Genomic DNA, 25,940 nt, shown 5'->3' on the forward strand with positions numbered 1-25,940 from the left:
AGGAAAGCAGTCCCAACTTCTCCAATCTATCTTCATGATCAAAGTTCCTCATCCCTGCCAATCTTTTCTGCACTCCTTCTAATGCCTTCACATCTTTCCTAAAGTGTGGCCCCCAGAACTGGATGCAATACTGCAGTTGAGGCTGAACCAGTGTTTTATACACATTTGATGTAACCTTGTTTACCATGTCCCTATTAATTGCATGTAGGTCCTCCATGAGTTCTGATTGCAGTTGTCAATGCTTTGGAAGAGATTGACCTTACAGTCTTTTCTGGTTCAGGGGCCTTTACACATTCATTTGACAATCCATCGGCAGAATTTAGTGCCCTCCTGTGCCAGTTTTAGTGGCGGGAGGGTAATTTAATCAGGTGGAAGGGCGATGGGTGAGACATAACTACCTTCCTGTTTCCACCCTAATTAAATCTGTGGTAGGAAGGCCTGTGGCCAGCCTTGCTAGCCTGCCACAAATTGAGGCCCTTAAATGTGTGATTCATACTCATTTATGGGCCTCTGCCAGTATTAACAGCATGCGGATGATTCATGACAAGTAAATCTGTGCGGGGTTAACTGTGGGCTCTGGGAGAGTGGGGAGAGGATGGTGGCATCCCTCACTTAAAGGCAAGGATCCAGCATCAGGGAGGAGGGTGCTTGCTGAGACTCACACCCCTGCCCTTGCTGTCGAGCCCTTGTCCCTCAATCCACCCTCAGCTACAGACACCCCTGCACCTCCCGCTCCCATGCCTGGGATTATGAGGCAGGACTTGAAGGTGACGTAAGTGGTAGGGGTTGAGGGGGAGGGGAAGAGTCATGAGGGATTCGTGTGTGGGGAGATTGGGTTATTGGAGGAAAGGCTGGAGGCAAGGGAGATCTGGTGGTCTCTGGGCCTTGATGGGGTGATGTCTCCAGTCAGAAGGGGGCTTCCAACAGAGGTGCCTCTCCCCCAACCTTTCCACCTGATGTTGAGATTGACATTATTTCTGTTTCACACCTGCAGCTAATCAACGGCAGCAGCCTAAAACTTGAGGCTGGGTGGGAAATGCCCTTAAGTGGACATTAAGTGGATATTTTAGGGTCTTAATAGGGGCACAGGCAGACTTCCCATCTGAGGCACTGCCTACTTCACTGTAGAATCACATCTAGGCCACGGTGGGCAGGATCCTGAATGGAATCCTGTCTATATAATTTCTCACTCCCCCCTCTACTTCAAAATCAATCTGGGGTGAAGCATAAAACTCAGGCCTAAGTCTTTTCCTTTTGTTTTTAGTCAATGTGCTTTTGAAGGGACATTGACAAGGCTGCGAGGAAATTGAGACGAACAGAAAAGATACTCCTTCACTTCTTGAAAGTAAATCAGAAGAACCACAGACAGAACACTAAAATCATTTTGTTTATAAAATGCTATTGAAATGCAATATTCTGGATAAAATGCATGCAGACATGGATTACCTTCTTCTCTATATTCGACAGTGTAGCTGGAAATGGTGCAGTTTCCTGTACTTGCTGGAGGTAACCACCTCAGAATGACAGAGCTGTTGCTTCTTTCCTGGGCTATGGGCCGGCCTGGGGCTGCTGGCACTCCTGAAAATGGGGAGAAGATCAACAGAGCAGATGCAGGCTAATAAATCATTACTAAATGTGATTCTCTTGCTGGAATAGGAATTCATTTCAGCATTTGAGGCAAAGATGAGGGAGTAAAGAATTTTAAATTATTTAATGAGTTCCGGTTGGAGGTGGTCACATTTGTGATGAAACTGAGGTAACCATTTTCTGCTTCACCTAATACTGAAGTGCTACACTAGAAAAGTTAAAGCGATTTTAAATAAATTATTGGCCAGCTTTTACTTGGTTGCATTATTAGTAGTTTGCATGCCTTCTGTCTATGGCATTGAACCTTAGGGCCTGGATCCTCTGGACTGTCTGATTTTCTACCTTTTCCCATCAGCAGGCGACGGTGCAGAGGGACCTCGGGGTCCTTGTGCATGAGTCGCAAAAACCCAGCCTGCAGGTGCAGCAGGTGGTCAGGAAGGCGAATGGGATGCTGGCCTTCATAGCGAGGGGGATTGAATATAAAAGTAGGGAGGTCTTGCTGCAGCTGTATAGGGCATTGGTGAGGCCGCAGCTGGAGTACTGTGTGCAGTTTTGGGCGCCGCATCTGCGCAAGGATATTTTGGCCTTGGAGGGAGTGCAGAGGAGGTTTACTAGGCTGATACCGGAGTTGAGGGGGTTGAGCTATGAGGAGAGGCTGAATAAACTAGGCTTGTACTCGTTAGAGTTTAGAAGAATGAGGGGAGATCTCATTGAGACGTATAAGATGATGAATGGGATGGATAGGATAGAGGTGGAAAGACTCTTCCCGCTCAAAAAAGACAGTAGGACTAGGGGGCACAGCCTCAAGATAAAGGGGGGGCGGTTCAGAACGGAGTTGAGGAGGAACTTCTTCACTCAAAGGGTGGTGAATCTCTGGAATTCTCTGCCCGTTGAAGTGGTGGAGGCTGCCTCGCTAAATATTTTTAAGAAGCGGGTTGATGGGTTTTTGATAAGAGAGGGGATTAAGGGTTATGGGGAGAGGGAGGGAAAGTGGAACTGAGCCACGACAGATCAGCCATGATCTTATTGAATGGCGGGGCAGGCTCGAAGGGCCAGATGGCCTACTCCTGCTCCTATTTCTTATGTTCTTATGTTCTTATGTTCATCCTCTCCACAGGTGAGGTAGCTGGTCAGTTTGAATCCTGGAGTTGGTGTCTAATTTTTGGGGTAGTGCTTATTCATATTGCTTATCCATAGAAAACTAGTCCGGTGTTAGAATCAGACCCAACTTCTTTGCTTCTACATTATCCTTGTTCCTCAACATTTTAAAGAATATGGGGCCCTGCTTCGCTGTCATCGAGAATGGAGAATCTGGTGCTCTGCCAAATCTCTGTTCACAGCAGTGGGACCAGAGAATCCCAGCCGCAGGAAAAGTCAGAGAATCTTGCCCGTAATTAAAGTCAGAGAGTCTTGGCAGGAAGATCCCACTGGCACGAACAGATAGAAAATTCCAGACTCTGCTTCTCTCCACAGGTGCTGCCTGATCTGCTGAGTCTCCCAGCATTTGTTGTTCTTATTTCAGATTTCCAGTATCCACAGTACGTTGATTTTGTATTAGTGGGGTAAATGCATCCAAGCAAGTGCGTTATTACTGTTGGAACAGTGAGAACATTGAATGGGTTGTCCCTCGTTCCTGTAGGTTTAAGTGGTATTCTTTTGTTCCAACTCAGTTTCAACAGAAGTGAGATTAACATCTCTGGTAATGTAGAAAACACAGTATGATAATGGAAACCTCCCCTATACTGCTTTGTTCATTATAGTGACTATATCCTGGCCGGTAAATTACAAGTGTACTGCAAACAAAATCAATTGGTTCATTTTTTTAATAAAGTGCCTGCCTTACCTCTGCACAATTACAGGTCTAAATTCAATCCAATCCAGCCCCATTCTCCAGTGACAAATACAAAGAGGATTTGAGGTGCCAAGATTTTATACTGTTTAAAACAGTACCTCAACTGTCAACTGGCCAGATATCAGAGTAATTATACTTTGTCAATATCCCAAACAGGAGGTTTGAAAATAAGGAGTGATTTGAAGGAGAAAATGTTTGTCAAAGGATGATTTGGAAAGATTTAGTTACCCTGCACTTTGATTGTGGCTGAAGATGAAGTTGATCCAATTTCATTCACTGCTAGACAGCTGTATATTCCACTGTCCTGAGGCATGATATTACAAATTTTAAGCATTACCTCTCCAGAGTCACTGTAAAAATGAAAACAAAAATGTATTCTTTTAGAGACAGGAGGGCTGACAATTTTCCACAAACAATTGAATAAACACTATTAAAGTAGTTCCACATTTGATGAACCTCATAACCATAAAGGTCTTTCAACTCAAACAAAATGCAGCCATTCAAATCACCCAGTTTGTCCACACCTCATGTACAATTATCATATTATGAATCAACTCAACTTAATTCAGGTCTTGAAAAAACTGAATAAACACTTAAATTTCCCAGAAAGATAAAGTTTTTGTGTTTACTTTGCGCATCTTTTGATGTTAACAAAACTCCAGGATACCAATTGAACATTATCAATCTGTGCTATTCAAGCTAACCAGCTAGGTTGGGGGTTGGGGGCAGGCGGTGAAAATGAGATTTGTTTAGATCTCATTTGAGGTATGTAAGCAGTTTCTATGCTTAGTCTCTCAATTCAAACACACATTAACTGGCAGTTAGAATAGCTCAGATTAATTACCCATTCTGGAGCCTCTGAGAGCCAACACATTGGGATTCAGATTGTTCTCATCAGCAGGTGTCAAGGACATCCTCTCTCCAAGTCCTGACATCCATTCTTGCCTCTTATCTAAGGTCAGCGGGCACCTCTGGACTGCCTGATTTTCCAACACTTCCCATTATCCTCTCTATCAGAATAGCTGGTGAGTTTGAATCCTGGAGTTGGTGTCTAATTTTTGGGGTAGTGCTTATTCATTTTGCTTATCCATAGAAAACTAGTCTGGTGTTCAAATCAGACCCAACTTCTTTGCTTCTGCATTATCCTTGTTCCTCGACATTTTAAAGAGTACGGGGATCATGAGCTGGAGAGCTTGATGACCAAGATGTTCGGGTCTTTGTCCTTTAAAGAACTAGATTTCAAACCTTTAATATGATGTGCAAGTACTGGATATATTCTGTGAACTTTGGAACTGTCCATAGTGACCTGTGTTATACAATTAGGCAGTATGGCATGACATGAGGGGCTCCCAGATAACAGTCCAGCTCTAGGATATCAATGCAGCCCCTGGACATCATAAAGTGGCTTTTAAGCTACTTGTCACTTTCAGAGTGGCAACAATGATTGCTAAATAGATAGTTTAACTGTATCCTAGATCAAGGATTCCTGGACTTAACTGGGATAATTGTACCAACTCTGAATAAAGCCAGTGACATGTTAAGACTCAGAGTTAGGTTGAGATTGGAGTATTATACAAATTTATCTTACTGCAGGATACCTAATATTCCATGATGTATGTTGCAGTTTCTGCAAAACTCTGCTGCCTGTATTTAACACAGACCAAATCCTGTACAGATATCACCCCTGTGCTCATTGACCTACACCAGCCTCTGGATAAATGACACTTGGATTTTAAAATTTCCATCCTTGTTTTCAAACCCCTCTTTTGCCTTATCCCTCCAACTCCGCTCTCCTGCTCTTAATTGCTCGACCATTGGTGGCTGCTCCTTTAGCTGCCAAGATTCTAATCTCTGGAATTTCTACCCTAAGCCAATCTTTCCTCCTTCCCTCTTTAAACCTTCCTCATCGGCCAAGCTTTTCATCACCTGCCCTAATATCTCCTATATGGCTTGGTGTATTACTTTGTTTTATCATGCCCCTGTGAAGCAATTTAGGATATTTTATTACCCTAGCAGTGTTATATAAATACAAGTTGTTGTTGTGGAACACTAAAGCACAATTTGTAGCAATGTGATTTTGAAATTTCTGAAGGCAGATTTATTAACCAATGGAACTGACCATCTTTTACATGGCAACATGCCCCACCTTGTGTTGCATTTACTGACATGTTACGGCTGACTATGATTGTTGTGATTCTAGGCACGATTTTATTTTTAATTTATTCAAATTCATCATATTGTTTTATTCCTAAACCTTGACAATTTCACAAGTTAAGCGAAATGATACATTCATCTCAATCTTTAAAAAAAACTGCTACAAGCAATACTGGTGAAATCTTCATTTAAAACAAGAATCAGACATGTCCCAGAAAATCAATTAGCAGAAATGAACGTTACACTTTAGCAGCTTGTGGGTTTAGATTTGGATTTCAGAACACAAAGAAATGAACAAATGATTAGATTCTGAAAATTAACAGTTCATTTTTATATTAATTTGCCTCAATTGATATTTTTGTTATTCATTTGTGAGAGATGGGCGTCACTGGCTGGCCACCATTTATTGCCTATTCCTCGTTGCTCGAGCGCAGTTGTGAGTCAACACATTGCTGTAGCTGTGAAGTTACATGTAGGTCAGACCAGGTAAAGATGACAGTTTTTCTCCCCTAAAGGACATTAGTGAACAAGATGGTTTTATCTGAGATCGGCAATGGTTTCATGGTCATCAGTAGATTCTTAATTCCAGATACTTTTTATCGAATTCAAATTCCACCATTCTGCTGTGGCAGATTTCGACCCCGTGTCCCCAGAACATTAGCAGAGTTTCTGGATTAATAGTCTAGTAATAATATCACTAGGCTGCCACCTCCCCTAATTAAATGTGAGATATTCAATGGGATTAGTGATAGTCTGATTCTCTTGCCCTTCAATATATGAGGTTCTGACAGATTCCATGCCTATCTACATGATTAGGCTGTAATATCAACCTTGAACACCTGCAATAAGATGTAGGAGCAAGAGTAGGCCACTCAGCCATTGTTAAATGCTAACAAGCTGAATTCAGTGTAAAAAGTTGATGGTTGGCATTATTGCGCATCAGTGCATAAGGAGTAAAGGTCCTGGGAGTACAGGTCACAAATCCTTAAAAGTGGCAGCACAGATGGAAAAGGTGGTGAAAAAAAGCATATGGCATGCTTGCCTTCATCGGACAGGGCATCGAGTATAAAAGTTAGCAAATTATGTTACAGTTATATAAAATGTTGGTTAGACCTCATTTGGAATATTGTGTCCAGTTCTGGTCACTATACTATCAGAAGGATGTGGAGGCTTTAGAGAGTGCAGAAAAGATTTACCAGGATGTTGCCTGGTATGGAGGGTATTAGCTACGAGGAAAGATTAAATAAACTAGGCTTGTTCTCCCTGGAAAGATGGAGGCCGAAGGGCGGCCTGATAGAAGTTTATAAAATTATGAGAGGTATAGATACTGTGAACGGTTGGAAGCTTTTTCCCAGGGCATAAATAACAATTACAAGTTCAAGGTAAGGGGAAAAAGGTTCAGTGGAGATGTACTGGGGGGGGGAGGGGAGTTTTTTTACACAGAGGGTGCTGGGGGCCTGGAATGTACTGCCAAATGAGGTAGTTGAGGCAATTACGTTAGCCACATTTAAGACTTATCTTGACAGGCATCTAAACAAACAGGGAATACAGGGATATAATCGGTTTGTTTAGATAAGTAAATGTGATTGGTGCTGACTTGAAGGACCAAAGGCCTATTCTTGTACAATAGTGTTCTTTGTTCTTTGTTTGAGGTAGCACTCACTAGGGCAAAGGGTAGATTTGCTCAGAGCCTGGTACAGTCTATATGTGTTGATGTGATAAAAGACGTAGCCGTCCTCCATGTCTACACATCATAACGAAAAGGGTATTTGCCTGTTTGGAGCTTGGCTAAAACATGCTTTTCTAAATAACCTCAGATTAAGCCCTAGATGACAAAGGAAGGTCCTTGGAAGGTAAGAGAGGCCTTTGAAATGGTATGTTAAAAAACATGCTCAAAATTCCATGTGCAGACCATAAGACGGATGAAGAAATGCTTGAAGTTGCCAGAACAAAAATAACTCTAAAGTGACATCCAAAAAAGAAAATGTCAGCATTTCAACCATTTGATCAGAGCCAAAAAGCTAGAGATTTCTTCTAAAGAGCAAAGTGAAGGCTGACAGAAAGAGGGGATGAGCTAGAAATAGTTGGATGGCAGGTGTCACAGAGCAGGTGCAGATGAGCTGCAATGGATGTGTGAGAGTGGTGTAAGACAGACTTGCACGATATATCATGATTACAGATCACAAAGCAGGAACAGCTACAAGCAGGGCAGCAGGAGGACAGGAATTAAGTCAGTCTTACTTGCTACAGATTTTTTTCTGAAGCTCTGACTAATGAGAAAAGTCTGAAACCTCTTCAGTTGACACACATTCATTTTCTGCACTGAAAAAAATGTTTTCACTTCTGAAGTTGTGCTACATTTTATGGTGAACTAGCTGATGAGGTTACCTGAACGATAGTGTGTAGCGAGTGTCATTGACGAGAACATTTTGATCTGGTCCTTTCCAGCTAACAGTAGGTTTGGGTCGCCCACATACTTTACATCTCAATATGACTGTTTCACCAATAGCACATGTCAAATCAGCCAAGGGAATGAAAAATTCAGGTGGCACTGTTGTGAAAGGAAAGATTGACATCAATGAAAGAAAAACCTATGACATAAACCATGCGCAACATACAAATCGTTGACAGTTAATCCGGAGTTCAATCATGTTTAAACTTTAGCACTGAGGTTCTAATAAAGGAACTTACTTACCTTCATGAATAAAATTTGGATTTAGCAACTGTGGAAAAAATGAAGTTTTGTATCAGTAAATTATCTTATATGTAGTTTTTCTAAAGATTTGTCACTTAAGTCAACTGAATAGGTTGTTGATGTGACAAAAGTATTTTACACAGACATCTAAACGCAAAATGGTATGACAAAACCAACACTAAATAAAACAACTTTCAATTATTTTAAAAACACTCACTCTATGGCATAATACATGCATCTCGATTTTAAGTCATCTTGATCTCGCAGACTGTCAGGGACATCCTCCCATAGCTGCTGCATCCTATTTATATTGCATATTGACTAAGTTAGTAGGGACTGTTCTAGCACTTTAACCTGAAGGCCCAGCAGGGAATCAGAAGAAGTTCTGTTTCCTTGGAAAGCTGAAAGAGTTTCAGTAATCCTCTAGGCCCAACAAGAAAACTTTTGGCCTCCCTTACCCTAGGCTTCCATTCTTCCCAAACTTACATGCATTATTTTCCCATGACAAATGCGTCCTTTCAACATGTTTGATACTAACACCGTTCCTTTCTTCTTGCAGAACAAATGGCACAAACAGCAGGAAGCATGCACAGATGGATGGATACCATTGATTAAGAATACAAAATGCCTGCTCCCTTTTCTGCCTCTCAAAAGAAGTTGGTGCAAGATCATCATTTGGGCCAGACTTTCCTGGCCTTCTATAGGCAGAGTTCCCACCTAGCCACCTCAATGCCCTTATTGGAGGCTCAACAGCCTTCCACTTCCCATAGCATAGGCGCTGGGGACACCAGAAGAGGAAACAATTATGAGCACAGTTTCAAACTTCAGCAGATTTAACCCTTAAAAGATCCATTATGAGTCATTTTGTTGCTATACAATTTCATTGCTTTGTGGTTAGCTGCAACATGCCAACAGTTTTCTGGCAGACCAACATCCAAGAATGTGTACAATATGTGAATGTAAGGACTTGTGGATGAGTATTATATGAGGACAGTTGGGGGAGGGATAATTCAACAAAATTGTATTGTTTGCTTCCATGGAGCTCTGGCAAATAATAGCACTGCAATTGCTTGCTCTTCCTCTTCATTCTTGGCTTCTTGATCACCTTCTACGCTTACTCCTCCACTTTTGTCCTCCTCAGGTGACTCAAGGGTTGCTTCTTTCTATGGCAAACTTATATATCGTGTAACCTACCCACCGTGATTCTGAGATTCTCTCAAGGCTATGTTAAGGATGAATTCAGACATGTTCCTGTCTCAAATTGACAGACTGCCAGAGAAACCTTCCCAAAGCTGAGTCAGTCCTTTTTAAATGTACATCCCAGTCTCGAGATGCTATTTCTTAATATAGGGCTCCTCAACACCTCTGTGGAATTAAGAGACATGTAATCAAGAAATACATCTCTTTCCCAAGTAGCAAGAGATCATAGAATCATTAAATCCCCACAGTGTGGAAGGAGGCCATTTGGGCCATTGAGTCTGCATCTCAACCACAATCACACTCAGGCCCTATTCCCGTAAACCCACATATTTACCCTGTTAATCCCCCTAACACTAGCGTTAATTTAGCATGGCCAATCAACCTAACCCGCACATCTTTGGACAGTGTTAGGAAACCAGAGCACCCGCAAAAAAATCACACGGACATGGTGAGAACGTGCAAACTCCCCACAGACAGTGACCCGAAGCCGAAATTGAACCCGGGTGCCTGGCGCTGTGAGGCAGCAGTGCTAACCACTGTGCTACAATGCTGCCCCTAAAGTGTCCTTTGAGCTGGATTTGAGCGAGCAGCCTAAGGATTTCCTGTATTTAGCCTCTACAGTCCTCCGCTCTACCAACCGAACCGGGTTTGACTCCTGGCTTGGGTCACTGTCTGTGTGGAGTTTGCATGTTTTCCCCATGTCTGCATGGGTTTCCTCTGGGTGCTCTGGTTTCCTCTCACATTCCGAAAGATGTGCTGGTTCCATTGGCCATGCTAAATTCTCCCTCCATGTATCCCAACTGGTGCCGGAATGTGGCGACTAGGAGATTTTTATAGTGACTTCATTGCAGTGTTAATGTAAGCCTACTTGCGATAGTAATAAATAAACTTAAAAAAATTTTAAAACCTTGAACATTTGTCACTGAGTCATATAAGGAGGTATTAGGGAAGCTCAAAGTGCCACATTTTAAGAATGCCTTAAGGCAGGAATGAAAAATAGAGATTTTTAAGGAATGAACTTTAGAGAGTAGGGTCTTGGTAGCTAAAGGCATGCCTGCTGATGGTGGAGTGATTAACTTTGAGGATACCCAAAAAGCTAGGGTTATAGGATTGTAGAAATCTCAGGTGGTTGGAGGGCTGGAAGAGACTACAGGGTAGAGGAGGGGCAAGGCTAAGGAGGGACTTGAAAAAAGATCAACAATTTTAAAATCAAAGATCTAATGTTGGTCAGTCAGCACAGGGGTGAGGGGTGAATGGGAACGCTGTGAGTTAGCACGGAGGCAGCACAGTCTGCTTGGCTGACAGAATGCAGAACATGGCAGTAGTCTAGAAACAACACCCAAATGTTAAAACTGAGGAAATAAGTGCACACAGGGCAGACACATTTTCTAACGTATTATCAATTCTTAGTCTGTGAACTGGACAGTTTGGCCTAACCATTTTGTACTGGTATTTGTTCTCCAAATCAGCAGTAATCAGGATTAAAACTTCTCCATTTCTGCTTCGCTACCATTTTAACTCAGTCTTTCCACTGGGTTGCACAAACATCTGCTTAAATCAAGTAGAAGCTTCAATGTTAACCATGTGCCCCACACATAGTTAATTGGAATTCCAGATGTGATTAATTGCATTTTTGATTAATAAAAAAAGAGTAAGAGATACTTTTGTTGGCTTTGATATTCATTTGATTGAACTTATGACATATGTATGACTTGATATCAGGTCAGCAACTGACAGCACAGAGGTGATTATGGCGTCAAAAGAAGTTACTGCATTGATTACTGCCCTGCATTTTGCAGACATCTAGTTCCTCTCCATTACGGTGAAAATAGTGGAAATGGCCAAAAATTGCAAGTCCCACTCTCAAACATGACACTTCCTTTGGAAACATTTTGGGGGAGATAAAGTGTTCTTTGTTGGAGGTCTTACCCCTTTTTAGGGGAGGTCAGCTGCTCTTTGGAATTGTTAAAAGTAGTCCGGAATGTGTGTCGAAATTGCATGAACACAATGCTGTCATACTCATTGAAACTGTCAATAGACCTGTCAAATCAACTATCAAACCTGTCAGATGTAACTGTCAAATAAAACTATCTGAGCATACTGTCTAAGTGAGTTGTCAAAGGAAATGTCAAAAATGTTACAACTGACTGTCAAAGGGAACTAGCAAAGAGATTGATAGAGTGCTCTGAATTTCACATTCCCCTGCCGATAGGCTTTAAGGCTGGGGTGGAAGAAATATAAAATTGAAGGAATGGAATTCATTCTAGGCTCCTGCCCACCCGACCTCGCAGCAATTTTATGATGGGGCAGGTAAGGCTTCATACAGGCCACCTACCCTTGCTCCAGTTGAAGCCCTTAAGTGGAAAATTATTGGCCATTACTTTTTCATTATTTTTAGTTACTTCAGCCAGAGCCCCAAGATAGATCTTCTGCCCAGCCTGTTACCACATTCAGCATGCTTCTCTGCTCTTCCCTGATTGCCCGCCGTAATTTTCAATCTAATCAGGACCTAAAATCGATATCCAGGCAGCCACTTTAAAGGTTAGATTGGCGGAGACGGGAATCCTCCCACTTCTCTGCATCCAACTGCTAGGGAAAATCTGGCCTCTGTGTCAAGTCCAGTCAAGTAAAAAAGTAAAGTTTGTTTATTAAGCACAAGTAGGCTTACATTAACACTGCAATGAAGATATTGTGAAAATGCCCTCGTTGCCACACTCTGGCATCTGTTCAGGTATACTGAGGGAGAATTTAGCTTGGCTAATCCACCTAACCAGCACATCTTTCAAATTGTGGGAGGAAACTGGGATGCCCAGAGAAAACCCACACTGGCAAGGAGACAATGTGCAATGTGCACACCAAGAGTGACCCAAGCTGGGAACAGAACCTGGGTCTCTGGTGCTACGAGGCAGCAGTGCTAACCACTGTACCACTGTGTCACCCATCATATAGAAGTAATGGCATTAAAGCTGCCCATTTGGGTTAACCAATCCAAATTTATATTTATCTAGTTTGAAGCCCTGATACCTATATTACTTTATTTCTCTTTCATTGAAACACATGGGTATTTTGTTTTTAATCATTCACATGCACTGAAAGCTGTGGCCTCATCCGTAGCAGGGTTACTCCAGTGCCACTGCAATGAATGGAGTTTTGGCTGAGTGCCAAGTTCTCCATTCTCGCTGGCAGCGGTGATGAAAGAGATCAGAGATTCCTGCCCCTGGTTTCTACTTCAATTTCCAGCAATGATATCAAATTCCACAGCCTCGCAACCCTAAGTTAATAGTTTCTCTTGTTCTATCTCTCTGAAATTTATTATATCAAGATCCGCTCATTCTAGACTCCTCCAACAATGGGAACAGAGTGTCCCGATCCACTCCCCATAATCATAAACATCTCTTTCACCTCTTCAGTTCTTTGTATTTCCTCACAGCAGACAACAGCCTAGTAAATCTGCAATCCATCGAATTATTGGACACATTGCAAAATGCAATGCAGTACTTGCTTGGAATGTGGGCTTGCTAAGGTTCTTTTTTACAGATTTACCACTGCATCTCGACATTTATATTACACTTGCTATAAGAAACATTAAAGATTATTTTGGTGAAAACAAGTACTGAATAGATGCTATGCCAATGAGACACACCTGTTTTAAAATCTGGCTAACAGACCTGCAGCTTTAGTAATCAAGCACTGATTTGAAGCAATGTTCAGAAGCAGTTTTTGTTGGCTCCATATGCCCACTTCCACTGAAGGTGTGTTCTAACTGGCACACTGTGGCAGAATTCAGGATGGCTCAGAGACCAAGTTGCAGGGTACACAAATTCTTGGACTCAACACTGGAAGTTCTGGTGGGGGAGGTTCAGAGGAGAGAGTGATGTCCTGTATCTACATGGGGGAAGGAGCCTATCTCATCTTTCTGCCCCTTTCTTCTGGAGCAGCTGGTGCCTCATGTCTGACCTCATCTTCCCCTCTCAATTCTCTTTTCAGACAAATGGAGATGCTGATTCCCTTTCTCTTGCTGACTCTTAAGGCGTCCAATAAGGTACAGAAACACAACAATTACTATTTTTAAGTAAAGCCCTTAAAAAAATTCCAGAACAAGTATTGATAGAGTCTTAATAAAGTGCCCTCAAAAGGACTGTTCATGCTTCAAGTGCTATCTTCAAGCCTCTTGGAACACAATGACGTTGAAAGGTGATGTAACTTTAAACAAAGCTCAGTCCTCAGCAACAAGCTCGTATACTCTCAGTTAGCTAGTCTATGAAGGAGGGGGCATTATGTCAAGCACCCTCCACCAAAATGCTATGCAACCTCGTACGACAATCAATCTCTGAATAATCCTCCTAATGGCCATTTTTAACTCAAGTTTCATTCGTTTACCAAGACAACATTTGTCATAAATCTAGGCTAAAGAACATTTTCAGCTTGTGACCTCATCATGGTCACGCTGAAGGGTCTTCGGCACAAGAAAGATTAGTCAAAAATCACCTCCTGTATCAGTTAGTTTTTTTTTCTTAAAATAGCTTTATTTATTGAGATTTCACTTTTAATGTCTCATCAACCTAAACTTGGAAATGCCTCTGCTTGCCACTGCACTTACCTTTCTCTAATTCAGAACATAATCATGTTACTTTTCATGAAAATGTTCCATTTCATATTAGTTGCTGAAATCGAACACTCCTTATTTTTGCTCATATCATCATCTCCTCAATATCCCCTTTTGTCTTTTGTCCTTTTGCCCATTTTAATTTTGTCTGCAAATTTGGACACTGTTCCTTCTAGTCAATTATGAAAATCACTGATCGACCAAGTGAACTGAAGAAATCCTAGAACAGAATCCAATAGGACATCACTGCCTATTTCTCATCACTCTGAGAACTATGCCTAGCTCCGGTGCGCTTCTGGCAGCAGGGAACAAAGGAATCGCATCGATCATCCCAGGAAATTGAGGCTGGGCCAGACATGCCTGGGGGGGTTAGCGATTGGACTGTGGGTAGGTGCAGAGTCACCCACTCATGGTCCAATCGCTGGCCCTCCCCAGGCATGTCTGGCTAGCCTCGAACCGCAGCCCCCCCCCTCCACCCCCCTCAGGAGCTAGGCATAGTTCTCAGAGTGGTGAGAAGTGGTCACAGGGGTGTCCGGCAATTGGCAGGCAGGTAGTGTTGGGCTACTGCGCTTGTGCCGATTTCGGCACTGACAGATCGGCACACGTGCAGTGACCCGTCCAGCACTATGTTGCCGGTTTCTCGGGTGGGAATAGGCTCCACCCCCAAATTTTGGAGTGAATCACACTCATGCACTCTGCAGTGCACAGAGTGTGGGAGATTCATTTTGAAACTCTTGAAAAAAACATGAATACTCCAGTTTTCAGACAAATTTGACACTTCTTTCGGGAGAATTCCACCATTAACTCTGCATTAAAGCTGTATGTGTAAAAAATACAAGGTGCACTATTGCATAACTTATCACATACTGAGCCAACTGGTGAATTTCAAACTACTGCAGATGCTGGAATCTGAAACAAGAACAGAGGATGCTGGAAAAGCTCAGCAGGTCAGGCAGCACCTGGAAGAGTGAAAGCAGAGTTGAGTCCTTTTGGTTCTTCATCAGAGCTGAAGGGAGGAAGGTTGTACTAATTATTAAAGTGTAGCTGTGAGAGATTGCAACTAGATGTAGCAACTTTAAAACCTAAAGACAGATGGCTGTGTGTGGGAGGAGTTGGGGGGGGGGTTGTTTTGCATTGAGGCAGTACATGCTTGGGATATTTGAAAAAAAGGGTTTAAAATGGAAGAGAAAAATCACAATCTAAAGCTGCCAAACTCAACGCTGAATCCCAATGGCTGCAATGCACCCAACTGGAAGATGAGGTGCTGCTCCTCTAGCTTATGCCAGGCTTCACTAAAGCACTGCAGCAGATCAAGGATGGACATATAGACATGAGAGCAAGATGCTGAGTTAAAGCGGAAAGCAGTCGGAAGGTTGAGGTCACACATGTGGACTGAGCGAAGGTGTTCTGTAAAGCGGCCATCCAGTCTGTATATAATTTCAGTATTGACTCAGGATATCCTAAAACACTTCACAATTAGTAAGTATTTTCGGAGAGTCTTAAGTAGCAATTTTGGGCACAGCAAAGCTCCACCAACAATAATGCAACATATAACTAGACAATGAGGAGAAATCGTGCTCCTTGTCTCAATTTCTCTGTTGTAAAGGGGCAGAAAGGACCAATTTCAGGGCAAAACATTCCACTGCTGGTTCCTACTCAGCTCCTTCTTCACCACCTCCCCCACGGTACGGGAGGGTGGCATGGTGGCACAGTGGTTAGCACTGCTGCCTCACAACGCCAGAGACTGGGTTCAATTCCCAGCTTGGGTCACTGTGCAAAGTTTGCACATTCTCCCTGTGTCTGCATGGGTTTCCTCCAGGTGCTCTGGTTTCTTCCCACAGTCCAAAGATGTGTGGGTTAGGTTGATTGGCCATGCTAAATTGACCCTAGTTACAGGGGGATTAGCAGGGTAAATATGTGGGGTCACGGGGATAGGGTGGGATGATGACAGTGCAGTTTCGATGGGCCAAATGGCCTCCTTCTGTACTGTAGGGATCCCATATCCCTTCTCAAAGTGGCTCAGCATTTCAATGTAGCTTTGCCTTTGCCCTGTTTGGGACATTGCATGGTAGGTGTACGCTGCTGACTGGTCTGAGGCCCAATGGCATTTGGACTTCAGACACCCCTGTGCAGGAATCACTCTCTGTGGCCAATAATGTCAAGCTGAGGCAACTCAATTTCTCCCTTCAGAGCTCTTGAGCGGGGCTTGAACCATTAATCTCCTGTCTCAGAGGCAACAAAGGCTGACACATAACAGAAAACATTGAAAATCTGCAAAATTGAACAGATCCTGGCAAATTTTCTTTGCAGATGAACTTGGTTATCCAGAGCTGTGCAATACTCTTAATGTCAACCTAAATCACAACCAATAACCAGCAGTGTCTACACTGATATTTTCTTATTCAGAAAGATCTCTTGAGTCGTTACCCAGGATTTTAAAGACAACATGGCACTGCTGAATAAAAGCAAAATACTGTGGATGCTGGAATCTGAAACAAAAACAGAAAATGCTGGAAAATCTCAGCAGGTCTCTCAGCATTTGTGGAGAGAGAATAGAACCAATGTTTCGAGTCTAGGTGACACATCGTCCAGCATTTTCTGTTTTTGTTGTGATGGCATTGCTGAATGATTTGCTCAAATGATAAAATTTATATTGTTAAGCCATATGCTGCATATATCACTCAAAAGTCATTAGTGATATGAAGAAAACTAGAAAAAACAAGACTTGCCTCAATACCCATTACATTTTAAATTACATTTAAAATCAGAAAGCATACTGTTGGTTAAACATACTAATATAACTTGCATGGCATCAAATCTTTAAAGTAATAAGCTGCCTTGAGATGCAAACATGGTACGAATAGTTTCAGATATGGAAGACTTGGTTAAAAAGTCAGGGATATAAGTTTTGAAGAGGTTTTAAACGCCTGTAGGAAAGTTACAAATCTAAAAACCATTACCTCCTTCTTAAAAAAAACACTCAATCTCTTCACCCTACTATTGCCCATATCTAAGCACTTTACATCTGAAAGCTCTTTTCTGGCAGTTTTAAATGGAAAGAGTACACCTTTTGAACAATGGGAACCTATTTGGATATTGACAAATATTGAGAAAAGAACTGGATGAGTAAGGAAGGTAACCATTGTGGTGTGAAGAACATGAATTTGCTTAGAGTTGGCAACCAAGGGGTTGGACAATTTGCAGCAACTTTTACTGAGAAAAGTCTGCAATTGAAGTTAGCTATCAGGATGATCCTGAGGTAGAAAAATTTAGTTACATAAAATGGCCTCAGAGCCTAATATGGTGTTCATGCACTCAGATTTTACCAGAAGTATGCCATCTGCCACACTGATTAAAAATGCTCAGTTTCCAGGGCTTGCACCCGACACTGCAATGTTGGGGCAACTGGACATGCTGATTAAGGACATAATGGCGGGATTCTCTGGCTGTTTATGCTAACAGTATTCTTTCGCTTTGGGCAGTGGCAGTGGGGCATGAGTGGCAGGAGAATTCTGGTCAATGTCTACTTCAGGCCCCATCACTAATTTGAATTCAAATGGCCCCATTATATGCTGTGCATGTTATAGCTAGTTTCTTTTGGTGCTCAGTAGCTAAATCTGGGATCATTTAAAGAAACTACTGGAAGCTTCGAACCAACAGTGTACATTTTTCTTTCATATATTATCCTGAGGACTTCATCTGAGCTGGTTGATCTTGCTTATCCCTGCCATCACAAGTGCACCTCTGGAGCTAGAAGTTGTGCCCATAGCTCGGAAGTAACAAACAAGTCATGCCCCAGGACTAATTTGATGTGGCTCTGCTGCCAGCCTCAATAGCTGCAGAGACTGGAATGGAATCACAACCCAACTCAGATATGACCCAATTTTTTGGCCATACTCTTTTGAGTGGTCATGGCAATTAAAGACCACCAATCTGTGTCAATTGTGTGAGCCTATGGTTTTTGGACTTGAGTGTGTGAAGATGGAACTTACATTGATGGAAGATCATAAAGGCCTTAGTGGGAGCAGGAGTACAGTTAGGGTGGAATGAGGGTGTGACAGGTAGATTTAAATCAGCTTAGATGGTGGTATACTATTTAACTGCAACAGTTTTTTTCCCACTAAAATAAGATTATCAGTACAAGTGCTTACATATATTTTCCACTTTCCAGGAAAAAATGCCACTATATTTAAAATAAATTTAATTACATACTGGTGATTTTTGCTAATATAAATAAGTTACAATATTACACCACCCTCACTACCACCCTCCTCCTCCTCCTCACCACCACCCCCTCCTCCTCCTCCTCTCCCTCACCACCCCTCTTCCTCCTCCTCCTCTCCCTCACCACCCCTCTTCCTCCTCCTCCTCTCCCTCACCACCACCTCTCCTCCTCCTCTCCCTCACCACCACCTCTCCTCCTCCCCCTCACCACCACCTCTTCTCCTCCTTTCCCTCACATAGACAATGGTCAAAATGGTCAAAAATAATCAGTTGCAAATGAATCATTTGTCTTATATTTTTCCCCAAGCCAATATAGAGCATATTTAACAAATTTGTAAAAGGACTGAGACACATAGCTTAAATTATTTTCCTATTAACTTTGAGGATGGATTGGCAATCCTGTCCATCTCTTTTATAACTGAGAAAACTAATGGACAACATTGGATATGTTCAGGGTCCTTCTTACTGATGTACTTTGGCCAGTTGGTGAGTGGTGAGTAGGCTGAAGTGCATTTGGAGGTGATGGAAATGCAAATCATTTTCCTATTTTCCTTACTTCTTTCAAAAAGCCAAGCAGCTGGAATCCTTTCAGTGTCTTACCTACTGGTCTGGCTGAAATCAACAATGCACCAATGAGGATTTTACAATTCTTTATAGCACACTCATATAATCCTACAAGCAAAAGAATGAAAGTCAATGGCAAAAATCTCCAATTTAAAGAAAATGAAAATTGAGGCTTGATCATCAGTGACTCTCAATTACCAATACCTAATTGGCAAACTTGTTCGAATATCACATGCAAAACAGTCGTAACTACCTCCATGCTAGTTTTAGGATCAAGATCATCACATTCGGATTCCTCAGAACTGTTAGACTCCTTTAGTGCAGCATGAGGGAGAAAAAAGCAAAGTTAGAATTAGGAGAGTGGTCAGTTACACTTGAGTTCAAAATTCAATTCTTGACTAAAACTATAACCAGCACATCAATGACTGAAACCATTAATCTTTTTTATGAGTCTTCTCACAAAAACTTGAGATCAAAGTATATCTATTCAAGAGATACAGCTAATTAGAAAGCTTATTCTGGCTTCACATTTTCTCAAATTCTGCAGCACATAATTTAGCAATAGAAAAATATGCGCAGCATATGACATGATGCACTGGGTCCTTTATTCAAGTTACCAAAAGTACATGCCCATATTTGCCAAATGGGGGTAATCTAACCTAATGCACGATTGTAAAAAAAAACGTTGACCAAAATCCATGAACCTGAAGGCTCAATCATCGTCACCAGTAAGGAAGTTGATTTTTGTGATGTGGAGAATATGAGTCATTAAAGTTTCTATTTTGTTCAGGAGAGATGGTACATAAGGTCTGGGCGGCTGCATATTTGGGGGGGGTGGGGGGGTGCTGTAGTCTGCTTCGCAAAGGGAGGAGTGCATTTTAACTGATGTTTTAAAATAGTTATTAAAGAAGTTATTGAGAGAAATTTCACTGTAGACAAATTAAAAATAGCTTAAGAGCTTCTTTTCAAGTTCATTCATAGAGATGGACCTGCAAAATAACTTCAGCTGCCCAAGTCAACATTATTCCATGCCTTGAGTGAGTTCACACTTTACACACAGTAAGATAACAGACAACAAATTTGTTAAAAAATTAATTTATTCACAATTGCAGCAAAAAGAATTATGGTACACTGTGTTCTCAGAACTCCAGACACACCCACAATCTGCAATAAACAAGAGTGCATTTAGTGACAACAAATCAGCAACATTATTACTGCCAACACTGATGTGCTTGTTTCTGATAATGTTAGTTCCAAAGGTAAGTGTTAATGGTGGGCTGCTGAAATAGGCTATTCTTTAAAGGTCAAGTGACAAGGTTGGCATTTACTCAGGAACCTTTTTAAGTTTAGTGAATCTGATATGGTATTTTAAACATTTTGCACCACTAATAACGTTGTACTTTGTTCAGTTATCATAACTTCAGTACCAGTGAATGGTTAATGCTATTAATCTCATCAAGTTACAAAACAAATCTGTAATTTGGAGGTAATAAAAGAAACTCACACCACTACTTCTGAAATTACGAAGTTGTTGAGATAGCTTGTGTGCATTAACCATTTTAATTCTTCTGTAATAGTGAAGGGTAGTACCTTGTGACTAGACCTTTACTGTATCTACGCATAGCTCCTTAATGTCGACTTACTCACATCAACAGAGGCTTTGTTGGTCAGAATATCCTTGGATTTACGGGCATCATTGTCAAACCTCCCTTCATTTTTCCCACTGCTCTCCTTTTCTTCACGTTTTCTCAAATGCCAAGAACATGACTTCCTGTTGTACCAAAAAATGCACCAAATAACTTGAATATCCTAGGCTTCTGATGGATATGGGGCCAAAAAACAATCCCCTTCAGCCGTCAGCAGAAAAAAAACCCAGAAAAAAAATACATGGTATGCTTTCAAAACAAAATCAACCAAAAATGTCTTATTTCCACTGGCAGAAAAATTAACAGATTGAGTAACAATTACCCAAGAGGAGGAAATCTTCAATGCCTCTCTTCTGAGCATCACATAATCTCATAGGATCTAAGTTTGTTATTTGCATTTCCTTCAACACTCAGTGATAATGCACATTTAACATCCTATGAGATTATGAAGTACTGTATACTGGTTGAAAATGGCAGAAGGTATTGGTGGAAAGAGACAAATGATTCACCAAAATCAATGGTTAAAATGTGATACTGATAATTGGCCACATGTGATAAAACCTGAAGCTAAACATAGATGAGGTGTAAGCCCTAAACATTATCAGTTCAGGGAATGCGTGCTTTCGGGTGTAACAATACAAGTCTGTACAAATGTTGCACCTCTAATCAATGCACTTTAGAATTTAGCAGAACAGTTTTTACCATTTTACTTAATTAAAACATGCTCATATTCAAGATTTATTTTACATATTTAAAATACATTTATTATTAGTTACATTACAGGTACAACGAATAGCATTCGGACTATATTGCACAACCTGACTTTATTTATATGGGCATATTAAATAGTGCAAAATATTTTTGTACAGGAATGTATTAGGAGGAGTCCTGGCAAAACAAAAAAAAAGTTTTTTTTACAATATACTGTCAATAACTTTGAAACAAAAAGAAAATTTTGAAAAAATTACATGCTGTACAAATTCCCATAGACAACAAAAGATCTCTCCTTTTGGAGGAGTTAGGCCTCAGTTCAACATCAGGCCTGATGCCAAATGATTATAAAAGTCAAAACAAACATATTAGTAACACAACATAAATATACTTCCAAGTCCAGTCATTTCCACGTTAGTGTAGTGAGCGTTAAAAGGAAAACATGCCATGACTGCATATTTGTCACTTGTATTTCAAATATTAACAGAAAAATGGAGCTGCCAGACATGGCTCCTCTAAGCTGAAGATCCAGCATTCGCTGGGTACTTCTGAAGTTTGTTCCAACAGGCTTGAGAATAAACTCAGGAGGGGAAACCCGCCATCTTTTTCTTTACATCCACACACTGCTTCCAGGGCAGCCACCTGGCACTTACTTGATGCTTCCTTCGTCAGGCCCTGTGGAGTAGTCAGTGGTGTAACTCAGGATAAAGCCTGGAATCCACCCTTCAGCAGCAGGGGAGTGTTCATTCGCAGGCCGGTACACCAGGAACATGTTTTGTTGGTTAATGGCGAGGACCTGAACCAGCTCTCCCTGAAACACGCAGATCTCATTCTCCTTCACTGCACCATAATCTTGAGTGACCAACATGGTCGAGGTCCCATTGCATCCAGCAGTGTTATTCTGTGCAAAGCAAACAGCATCTAATTAGAATTCACTGTCTGCATTCACAGTCCGAGAGCCTGTCAGAGATTAGAGGAGGACTGTGATTTTCTAATGTTGATCTTTAGGAAAGCTGGTTTAAAAATCAATCCACAAAGTGAGAGTAATAAAATGTTTGTCTACTTTTCGTCCTCCCTACCATTACCAGTGTAAGATGTTGCAAGTCCATCATTTGGATGAACTCCATAGGCTACATGGGCATTGTACCAAACCTGATACAACATGGCCAATTTCATGTGGAAAAATGGGTATTTTAAAGTATTATTTTAAAAGGTTACATTCAAGCAAAATAGCTGCAAACCAGACATTGGAATATACAACACCACCAGGCCGTCCAAGAAGTGAACAAAGGGGTCCATGAGTGACCAACTTATAAAATTTCTATAAACTTTTATTTCTCTACATTTTAAATAGATAGTCCCAAGCAGTCATTTTACTGAAATTTATTCAAGTTGGGAGTTCAAGATTCAGATGGGAAACTAGCTGACAAGATTATGCAGAGGGATGTCGATAGCCCTGACCAACTACAGGAGAGACAATGGAGTTTTACCCCCGCTATATAGAATAATGCCTTCACTAATGGGAAAACGTTTAGCAGTTCCAGGAGAGTACCTTGGAACACTTAGCAGCATATCAGATACCTCCGAAAACAGTTTGGGCTCTTTGTCATTGAAACTGATCAAATCAGTTTCATCTTGTAAGCACTTTGCACCCCATTGTTCTGAAATTGGCCTTTGGGAGGAGTTAGCCAATTTGATTAAGGAAACTGCCTTTTAAAAAATGTCAAACTCTGGCCAAGACAAGAGATGGTTGAGCTTTCAGGAGCTCTCTCAAATTTTTCTGGGAGAGGTGAATGAAGTCAGAAAGGAGTGAATTCAGGTGCCCAGTCAGACAAATACTTCACAGACAGAGGAAAGAACAAGAAGAGACAGCAGCAAGCAAGAGATCAACTATTTTCTCAGCAGCTGCAAGGACTTTTGTTTTTAAAGCGATCCGAGGAGTGGTGAATATGTTCTCTCAGGTTCAGAAATCCCCCAATTAGGTAAAAGTTGAGGGGAGGTCTAGGTTTTTTTTGTGTAAATTGTGTAATGCTAAGAATCTATGTTGTGCCATTAGAATTTTCTTTCCAATGCATAGTATTGTAGTGTGTATGTTTTATTGACTGAGTTTGGTTGAAGTTTTTCTTGAATTAATTATTTCCAATTAACTTCAACCAGTCTCTCTCTCATTGTCTGTCCTGCTGAGTCACTAAAAAGCCAGTACATAAAATTCCACGGTTTAGAACCGTAAAACATCCAAGCATTTTGAAACTGCTCACTCAAGGGGGTCTGCTGGTCAGGAATAAACAGTGCACCCCCCCCTTCTCTCTCTCCCGTGAAGTTATCCCAGTGGATTGCACTTCTGGGTTGTATTTCACTGCTACAAGAGAGACGGTTCTACGTGGCAGCCATGGTAACTTGTGTGGAATAAGGGCGAGCTCACTGGTCAGGGATAAACAGTGAGCTTCTCCCTCTCTCTTGTGAGGCTGTCCCAGCATGAAACTTCTGGGTTGTGGTTTGAATACCTGCAGGAGAGAGACACCTACAGTGATCAGTGGCATCCGAAACCAGTCTCTGTGAAGTAAAAGGAACTTTACACCAGTATCTTGGTTTAATCTGAAATACTGTTGTCGAACACAATGGTGCCACATGTTCTGCATATGATTTGTGTAATCAAATGGGTTTACTAAATAAAGTGTAGAGACAGAATATTCCTAATCTAAGTGTATAGAGTTAACTGAGTAATCTAACTACCTTGTGATGCCAAAATATTAATTTCACTTATTACAAATCTTCATATTATGAAGAGTTACCATGTAAACATTTATATTGCATATTTGGTGGATTGATTTTGAGTGCCCATGTTAAATTCCTTTGATTTTCCTGTTGAAACAAACACCATTTGAGCAGGTTACATGGCTAAGATCATTGCACATGTCATGTGAATATTGGCACATTGAATATAAAATAAATTTCAAATTCCAATGGTCAACATTTTATGAACTTTTACAGAAATGTCTGACTGAAAAGCATTTGATTGGCAGTTGATACACACCACTTAATATTTAATGGGACATTAGATTAGTAAATCAAAAGATTATCTTTAGAAGAAAATGAATAAGATTGTGCCAGTTACTCTATTAGAGGAGTTTATAAAATTCTAATATCACATAAGAATTGATTGTTTAAACTTCTTTTTATATTCCCAAAGAAGAATGAGTGAGAATTTTCCAATGAGCTCCCCTGCCATTGTCTTCTTTTAAAAAGAAAATCACATGTTCATGACCTGCAGAAGTTATACTTAGATTTCTTAGGTCTGCTGATTTACAATCTTACTGGTGCAGTCATTGGTGTAAAACCAAGGTAAAATGAGTGTAAATAACTGAACTTCTTGGAAACTTCTGTGTAGCCTGTAAACAAACATAATCAGTACTCAGAGATCTAAGGACAGGGCCTCATCCAAAAGAATCACACAAGACTTTACTTCCAGTATGTACACAGTCCCCTTACTTGTTTGCACCACTTAAGATTCCTACCTTCCACTTTAATAATCTAACACCTTTAGATCTTGACTTTTCCTTGCCATTGGCACACATTCTTCAATTATTAGCCTCACTGTAATCTACTGTATATTCTATAGTTAGCTCATAAAGGATTGTCACCATAGTGAGTATCGCTGCTTTTAAATCTCCCACTTCCTGGATGATAAATGCGTGATAAATCAAACTGTAAAGATCACTTTCAGACACAAGGTTAATAACACAACATGTACTTGAGTTATTAACCTTGTGTCTGAAAGGTACTACTGATCTTCACAGTTTCCATGGCAAGATCTGTATGATTTATCATGCATTTATCAACCTGGAAGTGGGAGATTTAAAAGCAGCTTCCTTTCAACACACAGAAAACTTTCTCGGTTCCTCTCATTTTGATTTTCCTGAAAATCCAGCACAGTAGCATAAAGGTACAGGAGGAAGAGAATGGTATTGATCTGGAAGAGGAGGATAAAGGTCACACCTTCCAGCTGCTTTGTCATGTTCCATTTTCCTCTATCCTGCCTCCTCCAACATAATCTCTGAATCACACTTGCTTCCTTTCTCCGAGGCACCAATTCAAAAGATATTTACCGAGGGATAAATAAATAGCGGGTGGCAAGGATGTGGAAACAAGTGATTTACAAGGCATGATGGAGCTGGAGCAGTGAGTGAGGATATGCCACTATTCCTCTAGAGGCTGGGTAAAGGGCTGCCTTTGAATTATGGGCTCCCCATGATTCCTAAATATTCCTAATCTAAGTGTATAGAGTTAACTGAGTAATCTAGTTTCCAGTTCAAGGATTGCACTTGAGAAGAATAATGTTTGAGCAATACCATACCTACATGCAGACTCTGAGGTCAATCTCTGAAAACGTACTGCAGCCATGACTAACAGGCCCATGCAGCAACATCGTAAATGCTTTTTCTTCCTTTCAAACACCTTTACTGGAATCAGATCTCTCAGCTAAGAAGTGGTCTGGGATCAGTGGGTGCCTCTATCTTCACAGAAGTACATACTGCAACTCTGCAGGATGTAGGGACAGAATGTAGTTATAGTATGAATCACCTCTTCCACAGTTAATAGCTGCTTTGTTCAGCATTCTAAAACTAGTACTAGACCAGACATCATTAAAGCCATTGGTCTGAGGCAATGGCTGATGTTCAACATAGCACACATGCCAGGCAT

At 41.1% G+C, this 25,940-nt stretch overlaps 1 protein-coding gene across 3 annotated transcripts in view; it reads right to left on the reverse strand.

Moving 5' to 3' along the window:
- The window catches only part of kalrna (kalirin RhoGEF kinase a), a 754,589-nt gene that overhangs the window by 21,654 nt on the left and 706,995 nt on the right, over nucleotides 1–25,940 (reverse strand). For all 3 annotated transcript variants that reach the window (XM_080199056.1, XM_080199055.1, XM_080199058.1), the window contains 7 exons: nucleotides 21,893–22,140; nucleotides 20,530–20,653; nucleotides 19,136–19,195; nucleotides 8,289–8,316; nucleotides 7,982–8,144; nucleotides 3,668–3,789; nucleotides 1,447–1,578 (listed from right to left, as the gene is read on the reverse strand). In XM_080199056.1, the coding sequence (XP_080055182.1) occupies nucleotides 1,447–1,578; nucleotides 3,668–3,789; nucleotides 7,982–8,144; nucleotides 8,289–8,316; nucleotides 19,136–19,195; nucleotides 20,530–20,653; nucleotides 21,893–22,140 (877 nt within the window). The remainder of the gene's footprint in view (nucleotides 1–1,446; nucleotides 1,579–3,667; nucleotides 3,790–7,981; nucleotides 8,145–8,288; nucleotides 8,317–19,135; nucleotides 19,196–20,529; nucleotides 20,654–21,892; nucleotides 22,141–25,940) is intronic.

This window comes from Carcharhinus amblyrhynchos, chromosome 11 (assembly GCF_965287045.1).
Source record: "Carcharhinus amblyrhynchos chromosome 11, sCarAmb.v2.hapA, whole genome shotgun sequence".
NCBI lineage: Eukaryota > Metazoa > Chordata > Chondrichthyes > Carcharhiniformes > Carcharhinidae > Carcharhinus > Carcharhinus amblyrhynchos.